Source organism: Terrapene carolina, unplaced genomic scaffold (assembly GCF_002925995.2).
Source record: "Terrapene carolina triunguis isolate 2854851 unplaced genomic scaffold, T_m_triunguis-2.0 Scaffold95, whole genome shotgun sequence".
Classification (NCBI taxonomy): domain Eukaryota; kingdom Metazoa; phylum Chordata; order Testudines; family Emydidae; genus Terrapene; species Terrapene triunguis.
The window spans coordinates 2,535,462-2,549,900 of record NW_020664446.1 but is presented as its reverse complement, the minus strand read 5'-3'; the positions used below and the strand labels follow the sequence as shown (position 1 = coordinate 2,549,900).

General features: G+C 55.7%; 1 protein-coding gene across 1 annotated transcript; it reads left to right on the top strand.

Annotated features, from left to right (window-relative positions):
- Nucleotides 1-15: 15 nt before the first annotated feature.
- Nucleotides 16-10,632, top strand: DPCD (deleted in primary ciliary dyskinesia homolog (mouse)). The gene is made up of 6 exons (XM_024219571.2): nt 16-88; nt 393-473; nt 1,169-1,293; nt 2,134-2,267; nt 9,141-9,243; nt 10,479-10,632. Exons 1-6 carry the CDS (start codon nt 25-27, stop codon nt 10,581-10,583), a joined length of 612 nt encoding a protein of 203 aa, XP_024075339.1. The 5' UTR covers nt 16-24; the 3' UTR covers nt 10,584-10,632.
- The last annotated feature ends 3,807 nt before the right edge of the window (nt 10,633-14,439 follow it).

Here is a 14,439-nt window from a genome sequence, read left to right as displayed (position 1 = left end):
CCATGGGGACGCGGCCTAGCCGCCATGGCGGGGCCGAGCTGGCTGGAGCGGCTGCGCAGGGCCCGCAAGAGCGCGCTGCTGCAAGACGGTAGCGGGGGGCTCGGGCCGGGCGGGACCTGGAGCCACGGACACGCGGGGCGGCGGCGGGCAGGGCCCAGCCCCTCCCTGCACGCGGGGGCGCTGGGCTCAGGGCGGGGCCAGGCACATGGGGGGGGAGGGAGGGGCGGGAAATGATGAGGGAAGGTCTGGGGCCAGGGAAAGTGAGGGGGGAGGGGCTGGGGCCAGGGGAGGTGAGGGGGGAGGGGCTGGGGGTGGGGGGGGGGGGGCGGGGGCCAGGGGAAGTGAGGGGCTGGGCCCCGGTTCTGGCCTCACCTTGCCCCTGTTGTGTGTAGGGAAGAGGAAGGTCCATTACCTGTTTGAGGATGGGCTGGAGATGGCTGAGGAGTACGACCTGAAGACCAGCCAGCTGCTGGGTAAGTGAGAGGTTCCCTGGGCTGGCCCCGGAGTTGCCCTTAGTAACGACTCCCCCCCGGCCTGGCGCTGTAGGAATATGTCGCCAGACGGGCGGTTGGCCAGGACGCAGCCTTCCCCCCGGCAGGCTGCAGAGTCAGTTCTGCCAGTAGCTACCCGCCTGCAACGCCCAGTGACTTCAGCAGGGCCAGCCTGGCTGCCAATGAGCGCGGAAGTGGGCGCAGGTGGCTCTGAGCTCCGTGCCACCATGGGGAACATCTCCCCCAAACGGCAGCACTGCTGCCATAAGGAATTCAGCATGGCAGAATGGCATTGCCATTTGCATTGGCCAAGGGTGCAGGGCAGAAACACGGACCCTGGTGAAAAGTGCCCCAAGGGCTTCAGTTGCCTCAGGTGGTCAAGCTTTTGGTTTTGTCTCCCTCCCTCTGCAGCGAAGGTAGAGTATTGATTCAGTACCATCTCAGAAAGAAGAGCTCCTGTGGCTGAGTCGCTGACACCACTTGCTGAGTTCAGCTGCACAGGAAGCAGCAGGCAGTGATCTGCCCTTTGGGGGAAAGGGCTGTGGTGGTCATGGGAATGAGACCCCATCAAACCCCTAGTCTGACGCAGCCAAGGCTCTGCCTGAGGTGTTTGCTGGGATTTTTCCACCAAAGAGCAGCTTAAAGAAAAGGGGTGACCTTTCTTCTTTCCTCCCCAGCTAGAAAGTGGCGAGAGAAGACTGCTCTGGGGAGCTCCGGCAAGTGGCAGGTTGAGGTGGGAGAGCCGACCATACACACTGCGGGAGCGCTGGAATCCGAGCTCATAAAGGAAAGCAGCTCCAATGTACGTAAGGTGGTCCTGCTCACAGCAGTAACTAGACCTACAGCCTCACAAGCTGCAACCACTGAGTGGCTGGGAGGCTGAGGTTATGGCTTATCTCCTTGGACTTGCCGCCAAGGTAGAACACTAAACTCTAGGGACACCCCTCAGCTGTGTTAGGACTCAGGTCTTCGGCATCCAGAAAGTGGGGGACTGGGGAGAAAAGAGAAGGCCTTGCTGTCTCCAAGGGACTTGTAGGTTTCCTAAGTGGAGGAATCTCCTTTATTGCCCTGCTGGCTGCCTCAGTTGTCTGTCCTCCATGAAGCAGCTTGAAAGGGCACCTGGAAATTCCAGTGAGTGTAAAGCACTGAGAGGGTGACCGCTCCAGTGCCTGCTATTTATATGTCCCACATGCAGTGCTTTATGCTGGTTGGTCAATCCTCCCGGGAGGGGGTTGGTGGGAGTCAGTCTTTGTCTCCATTCTACAGCTGAGGAAATCGAGGCCCTCAGACATGCCCAGGGCAGCACAAGTTAGTGGCAAAGCCAGAACTAGACTTCAGCAGTTGTGGATTTGTAGCCCCTGAGGAAAGGCAGTGGGCAGTTCCTGGAGAGCCTGAGGCCAGATTTTCTTGTACCAATGGCAGCGTAAGTCTCCCTGGCCCATCTACGCAGTGGGAGAGTGATTGAGAGGAAACCTATCCTCACGATAGGTGCAGGTGCTGCCATGGGAACAGGGAGAGAGAGTGACTCGTCCCAGGCTCCATATTGCCTGTCTGACACTCCTGGCCCCAGTCAGTAACCTTAGCATGTAACCTCGGGAGCCCACCCCAGCTCTTCCATCGGCCATGTCTGTGTTTGCTTTAGCCCATCTTCATGAGGAGAGACACTCAGAGCAGTTTCCAGTGGCGGATCCGGAACCTGCCCTACCCCAAAGAGGTCTACAGCGTCTCCGTGGAGAAGGAGCAGCGCTGTTGTGTTGTCCGTACCAGCAACAAGAAGTCAGTAAGCACAGCACTGCCTTCACCGAACCCTCCTTGCTGGTTTTGATTGGGGCGGGATAGAGCTCGAGGGGGAATAGGTGATCAGACCGGGGAGATGTTCTCTCCAGCCTCTGGGGGAGAGTTGGGTGGCCTGAGCAATTTCTTGGGTGATTTATACACATGGCTTTGCAGACCCCTCATCCCCACCACTAGTCAACTCTTGGGCTCCCCAAACAGTTCTGCTGCACCTCAGTCCTGTTCTGCAGCACCCTCTGGTATTCAGGCCTGCAGCCCCTGCCATACCCTAGGCAGTGGTTCCTCCTTTCCTCTTCCCTAGACTGGGGCCCCCCATTAATGCACCTCAGATATAACCTAGTCAGATAGTTCACTGCTATCTGTTCTGAGGCCAGGCTGCATGGGGAGGAGGGGGCATTATACCTTTGAAAGTGTAATGCCTCATGTGCCCCAATATGGTGGAGCAAACTGCAGAGTGTGTCTGTAATGGATGGAGTCAGTCCTCCCACAGCACAGCTCTCCCTGCCCTTCGTGTGGGAAGGCCCTCTGGGGGCACTGCAAGGATCACTGACCAATCCCACTGCCTCATACTGACTGTGAGCGCTGCCCAAGGAAGGGCTTCCTCTACCCCCTCCGTCCTCTAACAAACCCTCTGGTGACCATGCGATAGAACTAGAGCTGGGGAAGAGCCAGGACCCCTCCCAGCCAGCTCCCTGCTGCTTGCAATTCTCCTCAGTTCAGTAGCCTCTTCAGCAGTCAGTAACCTGGGGCTTGCTCCCTCTCCTAGATCACCGATGTAAAATAGGCCCTACCCTGATCTGGGGGGTACCCTCCTGGATACATCCCCGTAACTTGACATTGAGACGCTAATCAAATTCATCAAGTCAGGGTACCTGAAGCCACAGAAAGAGACTGTACTCAAGGACCATTGTAACTACCCAGATTGGGGGTGGGGATGTAGCCAGCTGCAGAAAGGTGCCTCAGTTACCCCAAAACAAGTCAACTTTCTGATCTAGAAGTAGAGAATGCAACCAATGGCGAAGCCAGCCCGGATCTGCCATGGGTAGGGAGGAGCTGTCAGAATAAAAGGAAGCTTAGGTCTGTCCACACAGCAGTGGGGAGTGAGCCCCCAGCCCGGGTAGATAGACTCACACGACCTTGGCTTGAGCTTGCACACTGACACCTGCAGGGTGGATGCTGCAGCTGGGGCTCTCAAGCCCACCCGAGCCCCTGGCTCTGAGCAGGGGTGACTAGCCCAGGTATCCCCTGGAGCCACAGCGTTCACACTGCTGTTTCTAGTCTCCTCCATGTAGACATACCCCTTGAGACTGCGGCAGCCCGTGGCTTGTTAAATAGAATTCCCTGCTGTATAATGACATGGTGCTTTGTGCACCGAATGAGACTGGCTCTGCCCCAAAGCGTTTACAGTCCGGGTTCAGACACGGGCCTGCAGTCATGGGGACAGAGGAGAGTTCAGACAAGGGAAGGAGGGATGTGAATGAAAATTCCCTTTCCTTCCATGTGCGAAAGGGCCTACTTGCAACTTGGGGACATTCCAGGGGTTGCTTAGCAGGAGCTGGAGGCAGCTGCCTTGTTCTGCTCTCCTCCATCTTCGAACAGTGTCGCTGGAGCCAGAAATGAGGTTACTGGGGAGAACCCCACTCTGGGATTGCCCTGCTTAGCACCCAAGCCCTCCAGTCCAGCTCCTCGTAACGGGCTGTAGGTGGCGCTGTTGCCAAATAACTGTTCCTGTAACATCTAACAAGGCCTGCACCAAAGCAAAGGGAACAAGTGGCAGCCGTAACCCTCCTCTGCCAAGTTCCCCCGCAGTCACAGAGAGGGGGGTACGGGGGGCTGCACTAGGAACAGGACATGGCCACCCCTCAGCATTTAATAACCACAAGGTCAGAAGGATGGGGGTAGAGGTGCCTGTGCTCCCAAGGAAGTGCTGAACATTTGGGGTTCTCAGCCTGGGGAGGTGCAGGCTGAATCCACACAACTGGGACTCGAGGGGGAAGAGTGGCCAGTTACTCAGACAGAACCACGTCCCAGGGCTCAACATCACGCAGCTCAGGTTTGTTCCACCTGCTCGGAGCGGGGTTCAGGCGGCTGCCTCCCACACCCTCAATGTGTTTGCTTGTAGAGGGGTTTCTATGTAGAGGAGGCACCCTTCCTTTTGCCTCTGGAGAGCTGTTTGAGTGACAAGAATGGCAACGTTTCGGCTGCAGGCCAACCTGTGATGGTGCATAGAGTTTTGCACATGCGTGTACATTTGCCATTTTCACCTTGAAGCTCGTTCAGCAGCTGGAAGGTGGGGAGGGGGCAAGCAGACAGGGACATTCACAAATGCTCGGGAGTCAGTGGTTGTGCACAGGAGTACTGAAGTGACTGGCCATTTCATTAAGCTGGAGGGAAGGATACTCACTGAATGGGCAGCGTTAGATGACTGCTGCTAGCACCTAGAAGCATTTTTATCAGAACCTCTCCCATCAGTCACTTAACTAGTAGCCTTGGAGCTGAAATCGGCCGTGTCCGACGACTTCTTATTTAGGGTTTGAGCCGGCTCCCCTTCAAAGCAATGGGTGTTCTTCCCTTCACTGGCAGCGTGCTCGGCGCTGTACAATAGAACACCAGAGTTACGAACTGACCAGTCAACCACACAGCTCATCTGGAACTGGCTCAGGCAGCAGCAGAGACAAAAAAAAATAAAATAAAATAAAGGCAAATACAGTGCAGTACTGTGTTAAACATAAAATACTAAAAAAAATAAAGGGAAAGCAGAATTTTTTTCCTGCTTTGTAAAGTTTCAAAGCTGTATTAAGTCAATGGTCAGTTGTAAGCTTGTGAAAGAACCACCATAACTTTTTGTTCAGAGTTACGAACGTTTCAGAGTTATGAACAACCTCCATTCCCAAGGTGTTCGTAACTCTGAGGTCCAATGGACAATCTCAGGGCCTGACTTTGCAAGAGGCTGAACGCTTTTAGTACTCACTGTTTTCAATGGCACTCGGAGGTCCTCTGTCAGGATCACAAGCCTGTGGAGGACAATGTACTAGCAAAGATCATGTGCTATGCTCCAGGCAGCACATGTTCTGAAAAGGCCACTTCTCCTCCCACAGCAGTGAGAGTCAGAAGAGACTCTATTCAAGCCAGTATGGTTACACAGCTGTAAAGCTAGTGAGAAATCAGAATCACACCCCAAGCCCATACAGATCAAAGTACATCCATGGGGCAGGGCCTGGACTGTTTGTGTTTAGTGTGCGGGTTATTGTGGCAGCGCGTTAAGGAGGGAGCTGAAAGTTGTTAGCCTGCAGATGGAACTTCAGGTCACTCAGAAAGGGCTTACGTTTAAAACTGCCCTGTTACTTCAATGACAAGTACCTTGGCCATGTCTGAGGAACCTTGCTATGGAAATAAAGTTATAAGGATCTGAAAATTGCTCTCCTGAAAGGACCGTCAACTCCACTGGCCACGCTGCAGCTGTGAGCACAAGCCAACCTGAGTGGGATTAGCCAGGAGCTTGACAGCTGTCCGTTTTGTGCTCTGGTTTTTAAATTAGTTTTCATTTGTTTCCTGCTGACTACGGCAAGCTTGTGTGGGGAGGAGCGAGGAGAAGTAGTTCTGGAAGTAGCAGCAGCTGAAGCAAGTTATGGAGCAGGCCAACGTCCCTTGTGGACAATTCGGATAGATCACTTGGTCCTAGGCCCCTGTTGCCCGATTCTATCCACCATAGCCAGTGGGAGCTCCATCACTGACTTCATTGAGAAGGATCACACCCCCTACAGCTGACAGGTGCGTTGGGCCCAATGCCTTAGATAGCTGAATTCTTCTGGATCCAGACCCTACTTGACTAGTAATAAGCAGACACTGGTAAAGGAAATGAATCCACAGGTGGTTAATGCACCATCACAGGAGAGAAATTAACCATCCCAGAGTTCCCGCAGCACTTCGCATTTCAGTTAACTCGTTACCCAGGGGAACACAGCAGTTCAAGGGGGAGAGGTTCTGGTTGGAAAGCAGTCGCAACTGAATGTCTGGACTCTGGCTCTACGTCCTCAGTTACTACATTGCAGTCAAGGGTTTCGTAAATAGAATTCTCTCTCCAAGTAAACCCATTTCAGACAAGACGAGCAATGAATTCACTTAAGCAACACATAACCTCTGCCAGCATCTAGTCAAGGAGCGGCCCAAGAGTGCAGTTCCGACCTCTGCCACAAGGGGAGAGCCAAGGGCAGAGAATGCCCGTGGCCCGAGCAGGGCTAACAAGTCCATTTGCTGGCCTCTGAGCAAGAGCCACGCACCCAAGGCAAGGGGTGCTGGTAGCTTCCGCCCAGTCGCTCCCATTCCCTCTGGCCACGGGGAAGGCTGCTCAAGTGGGATTTGTCTAAAACCTCTTGCTGTAAAATAAATCCATTAAAGTAAATTCTGCAAACAAAACCACAAAGCCGCCTCCTCCCCGCCCGCCGAACCTGATTCAATTCTTGAAGCCAGAGGTAGCGGTAATGTTACAAGGAGGAGGGGGATGGCCAGGCAGATCTGGTTTCCTTTGATCTTGTCACAGATTTGAGTTTGAGGCCAGTCAAAGCCATTCTTCTCCCCTGCGCCTCAGTCCTGGGGCAGCAGAAGGCTGGTGTTTCCATTGATGGCTCCCGAGCCCTTTCAAACAGTGGGTTTTTCTGTGTACTGCGGTTTTTGTCTAAGCGGCAACACTTCCTTACCATGTCTTTGTGTTCATCTAATCTCTGCTGTTTAACCTTTGACACTTCCATTATTATCCATGTCTGCCACCTTTCCCAAATACCGACAGCAGCGACAACACAGAATGGTTTGAGCCCTGCGGTAACAAACCGCTTGCATTCCTCCTGAGCGGGAGAGCCATTTGCCCTTTGTATCTGTTTTCACCAGGACTTGGAAAATAAACTAGCTGCACTCGGGGCAGAGGTAGAGAGACGCTGGGCTTCATGCAAAGCCAGCTTAATGGAGGTGAATCGCTCATGCTCTGACAGTAGGAAATAAACCCTTTTCCGGTCAGTTCGGGGCACCTTGGGGCCAGAAACGTGTCAGTTTCACAGGCCAATGGGGCTGCAGGCCTTGATGGAGGATGAAAGCCTGAAACCTCAACAAGGGCTGGAGGGTGTCAGCCCCCAGAGGGAGAGGATGGCTCAGCGTCAGCCAGCAAGCCACAAGGGGCGGGGGCTTGTGGTTAAAGCCCCAGCAGCGGGAGCCAGCAGAGTGGAGTTCCCGGCCATACTGGGCCAGACCAAAGATCTGCCTAGCCCAGTATCCTGTCTTCCCACAGTGGCCAATGCCAGGTGCCCCAGAGGGAATGAACAGAGCAGGCGACCATTGGGTGATCCATTCCATCGCCCATGGGGCTCTCTGTGCCTTACCTCAAGCAGGAAAATGAGGCTACAAGGGCTTATTAGTGTGTTAATGGGCCACGTGCACCTACCTCCTTCCCTCCCTGGATAAGTCTCTGCTCCTGCACGCAGCATAAAGCTCCCCAGACTACTCTGGGAAGCTGTTCTTGGTTCTGGCTGCCCAGCCGAGAGTGGGGCAACAGAGCCGGCTGCTGCCCCTTTCTCCACATCCCACGCTAGCCCAGACGCCCTCAGCTGGAATGCAGGGTAGCAGCAATGGCGGGGTGAGGTGGGACTACACGGAGAGGTGTCAAGAAGCAGGCTGCCGACAGTCCCTTTTTGTAGGGGGCCAGCGTGATCCCCCCGGAATCCTGTGTCCCAAGAGCGGCGCCACGTCACCAGAGAGCTTGACAAAGTCAGGGCAGTTCCGAGAAGAACAATAGAAATGATTGAATCAGGCTGTCCAGTCCCCCAAACAACTGAACGTTTATGGCTCCCGGAAGAGACGGCCAAGCAGTGGAGATGCTGCTACAACTATTTCAAGAAGAGAGGAAGGATTTCGGAGAACTAGGCGGGATGGGATCGGGTGAATAAAGGGGCGAGTTTGAGGTTCCGTAGCAAGGAGACCCGGCTGAGCCAGCAGAGCTGACCCTTGAATAGTTCCCCAGGGGATGAGAGCTCCAGCCGTGGGGACATTTAAAGCCAGATGTGACCAAATACTTGACTGTGTTGGAAGGCACAAGCCTGCACTGAGCCCCAGGTGATGGGCTAGCTGGGACCCAAGGAGCTTTTCATTTGGATTTCTATGGCTCTGATTACAGGTCCTGGGCCTGGAGAGAGCAGCAGAGGCACGTACCAGCTAGTAATGCTGCACTTGAGGAACAACAGGTGCCTCTTCCCTTGGGAGCTCCGCTGTCCCCTCTGCGCCGAGCAGACCTCGGAGGAAGCGCGAGGCTGTCCTACGTGCACCTTGCCAGGCCGGCAGCACTCCATCTCAGAGCCCTTGTGCTAAGACAGTGGGAAGGCCAACGCCCTGCCCACGCCGGCCCCTCGTTCTCAGTCTGCTCGGAAGCTTGGGCCAGATTTGGAGAAGCCAGTTTCTGAGACACGCTTGGCTCAAAGGATGCAGCCATGGCAGCAGCTCGCCTCTCGCTACGAAACCATGGACTTGCAAAAGCAGCTAGAGCGAGTTTGGCCTGGGCCCCGCCTGACGGCAGGGCTGCCTTTTCAAGCGCGGCCGCTCCTTTCGCATCCCTCCATTACCGGGTTCCCCACAGCAGACACCTGGGGTCGGATTTGCAGAAGTGTGGAGCACCTGCAGCGGGGGCTGGGGCGCTCAGCTCCTCACCACAAATCGGTGGCCACTTGGGAAAGCTTTGGCCCGAGGGAGGTGCAGGCAGGGCTCTGGCTGAGGGGGGCGGGAGCAGACTGGCCCGCCGAAGGGCGGCGTTAGCCTAGCGGAGTCACCTCGCTGGTGTGCAGGACAGAATTTCAGTCTCTCTCTTCTCTTGGGCAGGTATTACAAGAAGTTCCCCATTCCTGACATGGACAGATTCCAGCTTCCCCTGGACGCGGCTGCCCTGAGCTTCACTTATGCCAATGCCACCCTCATCATCACGGTGAGATTCCAGCCCGTGCGGGAGCTGTCCAGCCTCCGTTTCACAGCTAGGGTGTGGGAGGCCGAGAGAGGAGATTTGCCCGAGGTCCCAGAGGGGATCCAGTGCCAGAGCTGACCTGCCTGATGGGTACTCGTACAGTATCTTTGAGAGCCAGTGGATGTGCTGACAGGCTGCCCATTGCCAGGCAGCCCTTGGGCGCAGGGATGTGCTCTCTGCCTAGAGCAGCTCAGTCTGAATAGCGCAAGGTGTTACAGAAGGGCCTTCTCCAGTGCTGCCCCCGAGGCCTGGAACACGCCCCTTCCTGGGGCAGCAAACTCGCCCCCTCTCCTTGGTCAGACCCCCCACCCCCTTTTCCTGGGGGGCCCTTCAGTGTTACTCCCAGGAGACTCTTAGGATGAGTCTCACACACAGGGTCACCCAGTGCTTTGGGCAGGGGAGGATGTGCCAGCTCTGCCGTGAGACACAGCTGTGGGCTCAAGGTACTCGCCAGCTGGGGGGGAGGGAGCGGCTGCCTGCAGCCAGCGGAGGCAAAACGGTCACCTCAGAGCTGCAGCTCCTTGTCTGTCCCACACTGAAAAAGCCAGCTCCCAGCAAAGGCTGCTGGGAAAGGATCCTGGTCAAGGCAGCGTTCAGGACCCTCTGCTGCTCCAGAAGAACTAGGCCAGCCGGACCATCCTGTAGCTCTGGTCTGACCCGCCTGCCGCAGACTAGGGCATTTCCCCGCTGATCCCTGTATCCAGCTCCTTAGGCTGGACGTGACGAGGGAGCTCCCAGGGAGATGCTGGTCGTGGGCTGGAGTCTCCAGCTCCCTGCCCTCCACCACCAACACACAATCTATTACACGCCTCGGTCAAGAATTCAGCATGCACTGAAACTTCCCAGGGCTCTCCTGCTCCGCTGCTCATTGCGTTGCTCAAGGAGGTTCCTTCCACATGGCCCGGGCGGTACCCACTTGGGGGAGAAGGGGGAGCTGCAGGGCTCTCGAGGTCAACCTGACACCTTCTGCCTGTACTCTAAAACCCATCCCAAATCGTGGCCAATGGTCCCTAGCCTGGGTGCTGCCCCCTTGCCCCAGCGGGCACCAGTCAGATACAGGCAGGCGGCAAAGGAGGCACATTTCACGCTGTTTTCTGCCTGGATCCATGCTGCCAGGCAGGGAAGCTGCTAATGAAGATGCTGGCCATGCAGTGCTGGTCGGAATGGGAGCCCTGAGCGGCCGTGTCTCTTCCCTGCAGTACCGGAAGCCCCAGGAGATCCTGGCTGCGGAAGAAGAGCTGCAGAAGGAGCTGAAGAAGATCAAGGCCGCTAACGACGGGGACGGGGAGTGCAAGACCCAGTAGGCAATGGCTGTGGGGGGGGGGGGGTTTGAGGTTCTCCTGGCAGAACTGCACACTATTTATTTGGCTTTTTTCTAGTAAAATGATTTCCACAGGGAGGTTGCTTGGTTTGCGAGAATCGGCCACACCGCACTCAGGTCTGGGGACACAAACCTCAGGGCTGCTTCCTCTCCCCGCTCCCTCTCGGACGACTAGCACTGAGCTACGCAGTCCCTCCGGCAGCGTGGGAGGCCAGAGAGTGAGGGAAATAATGCTGCAAACAGCTTTCTCCTCCCCCGGGAGCAGAAGCTCCGAGCTCCCCCTGAACGCTGCGGAGCTATTTGGAGATGGCTCCCAGCCGCGCTGACCCAGAGCAGGCGGGGGGTTGGGTGTGTGCCAGGAAGAGCAGGCTTTGCAGGGGCTCCCCTGCCTGGTTGTGTCAGAGGAGCTACCGTCATTCCGGGGAATCTTTGGCTGTCTCCCCGTTGCCCTGGCTGTGAGGGGCTGGTGTCCGCTCCCTCAAGCTGTGCACTTCGGAAGATGATCTTGGGCCTTAATCACCTTTGCAAACAGTACCAGGAACCGCCTAGCAAGTCCCTCAGAACACAGAGCAATGCAGCCAGGGAGCAGCATGTGGGTTAAGCAGGGCAGGCCAGGACGTGGAGTATGGGGCATTGCAGGGAGAAGTGACTGTAGTTATTCAAGGTGCAATTTGGCCGGCACAGTGGGGCCAATAAACCTGCTCTTTCCCATAGCACCAGGGGCCCATAAGTGCTCACAGGCAGTTTCCCGACTCCTCTGAAGTCACGCAGGGACCCTGGGGAAGAGCGCCACCTACAGCTCTGCTCACTTCTTCTCACACCTCACCTCATCCCTGATGCCCTCCAGATGACAGCAGGCTCACCACGGCCACCCCTCCAGTTCCTTCCTCCAGCCAGGTCAGCCCTGCACCGCTCAGGGGAGATCTAGGTTTACTTGGTCCTACATCAGAACAGGGGGCTGGAGCTGATGACCTCTTGAGGTCCCTTCCAGCCCGACATTTCTGAGTCTATGAAAACAACCTCCCTCTCCCCCAAGTCCCAGGGCCCACCCCTGCAAAGTCCAGCCCTGCGAGACCTACACCTGCCAACTCCTCAATACAGCACTTTGCCCACTCCCATATTACTGGCAGACCCTTCCCCCCTTAACGGTACCACTCTCTGGTTCCCCCAGCAGGGCATGGCTGATCGTTGCCTCTTCAGTTATAAGCTACACAGAGCAGGGACGGCCTTATTCGTTATAACCTCTCCTGCCTGGGTTTCCTTGGCCATGTCCCCATCCGGACACGGACTACGCCCCTGGCTGTTAGCCCATGGGAACTGACAAACACAGCTTGAGGTCAGTTGAGCTTCCTAGGTACAATGTCGACGTTCAAAAGTCACCTACGGTCGCCCAGAGCAGCAGTGCTAGCCGTGACAAGTCTGCACCTGTATGTCCCCTGGGGCAGGAGGGGGGCCCACTTTGCAAAGCACTTTGTGGATGGGCAGCTGTGGTTACAGCCCTACAACTGCAGCTGGCTAGTGGCACAGGGCAGTTTGAGTTCTTTGCCCTGGCACACAGCCATGATGCAGGAAAATCCCGTGTCGCTAGGCTGACAAGGCAGCAGGGGATGTGCACTCAAGGGCAGGCAACACAGATTCTAAGACAATGAAAAATGGGCAGTGATGGTGCAGAGAAGAACCACCACCTCCTTGCGGGCACCCGATTGTTACCATTCCACCATGTTGAAATGTGACCCTGTATTCCTACTCAGCTTGGCTGGTTTCTGATCCAGGACAGAACTTTACCCCTCACCCCCTGGCTACTTACGGTTTCCTTAAAAGCCTCTCACAAGGGACTTGGGCAAGGCTTTTTGAAAGGCCAAATGAATTAGATCCCCCAGTTCTTTCTCCACTATTTCATTAAATTCTAACCGATTAGAGATGCTACTTTGTCCCAATCATGGTGACACAGAAGTTGTATACTTCTGTTACTCCCAGTTTGCCGAAGTAAGGCTCCCCAGTTTAATTCACAGTAGCACCCTCTGGGCCGTTATGAAAAGAAAAACTCCATTGAGTAGCCTCCAACCTTTGGGTCCAGGAGCTGTTTTTTAATGAGATTTCCTAAGTGTTAGCAGCTCAGCCACTTTACCCTGAAGTGCCTTTAGACCCGGGGGCTCCATCCCATCCGGTCCTAGGTTGATAGAATTGGTTTGAGTAGGTCCCTCGTTCGCAGAGACCACCTCACCGTCTGACAGAGCCTCATCTTTACGCTCGGAAAAAAGAGTAGGTCGCCCCCCAGAGGATGTTGCGAGGTGAGTAAGGAAAAGAACGGTCAGTTATTGCTGTTATGATTGGTGCCTCATTGGCCTGGAACCAAGGCCAGCCTGCATGGTGGGAAATGCAAGAAGGGTTGTCTCATTTCAGCTCGCTCACTGGAGCCCTCGCCACCTGGGAGCCAATCACCAAAGCTTACCCAGGGAATTTGTTACATCTAACAAAGAAATGAGGAAAACCAGCAGCCGCAGGGGAGGAGTTTTACGCACCTACAGTATCACAAACCAGTGAGCCCACGAGAAGTGCCTCGCAGAGGAGCTTGGCTCGGCTGATCACAGCACGAAGCTTAGCAGGCTTCTCCTCCTTCACGTCATGGATACCCCAAAAGTACAGACCAGTGTAGCCTGAATGCAGAGGTGCAGCTCACAGAGACAGGTCCCAGCATGCAGTGCTCCAGCTACTTAAAGACAGAGCAATGCATGCTGGGACCTGTAGTCTTTGTAAGATGCAGCGGTAGTCCCAGTTAGGGCATCTGCGATCTGCTCCATCTGATGCCACTTAGGCTGCCCAGGAGGCCCGACCTTTGGAGAAATGGGATTTGCTGCTGTAGTACCCGCAAGGCCAGGGAGGCTGAACAGCTTCAAGGCAAGGCAGGTAACAGGGTAACTCTCCTGTACCCCATCCAGCTCCAGGCAGGGACCTGCTTTGAAGGTGAATGGCAAAGAGGTCCCAGCCTGGCAGGTTCTGCACGCCCTGTGCAAGAGAGCAGAGCTGGCCATTTCAATGGCATTGCTTGCCCCACTCCGGGGTGCAGGATCGGGCCGATTGATGTAGAGGTTAGGGGCAGATTACGAGCTTGACAAAACATCCAACATCGTCTCCCCGTGAGGGCCCAAGGGCAGGATTCCGTGAGCCCCTTTCCTGCCCTGCAATCAGCGGGTTCGTGGCAGAGGAGGAGGCTGTGGGTTCCAGACCTGCAGCCCGCTGTACATTTGCCATCTACACACAAGAAGTGAAACTCAGACAGGTGTCCAGGCTGCAGACACTTGGGCCGTTTTGCATGTGAGCCTCTCGCGGTGCACGGCTCAGGCAGCTGCATTGGGAACATCGGCCCCCAGTGTTTGTTACCAATTCGGGAGCCTTACGCAGGTTCACAGAATTGAGTCTCTTCCATTTCCCTTTGACATTTTATTTAGCAAATTGAGACTGCCCCAACCCAACCGACCACGTCCTCCAGTCCCCGATAGCCGGCCGGCAGAGCCGAGCTTTGGTAGGATTCAGCCAGAGCCTGCCGAGGTTTCAGCTCCCGGATCCATTCCCGTTCGCTGTTTAGGAGGCCGTAACAAAAAGCAGTCAGGACAGCCGGGGCAGGTGCAAAGATGGCTGCGCCTGGCTGTTCGGGGCTCTGCCCCTGCCTCCCAAGTGAAATGCACTGCGCACACAGTCCTAGACTGGCTCTGCACTGCTCAATGCCCGGGAGCAGCGCTGCCCAGGTGACGGGAACGTCGGCGCGGCTCTCCCAGCTGACCCGCTACCGTCACACACACAAAAGCAAACCAACCTGAACTGTACAAAATAAAAAGGAG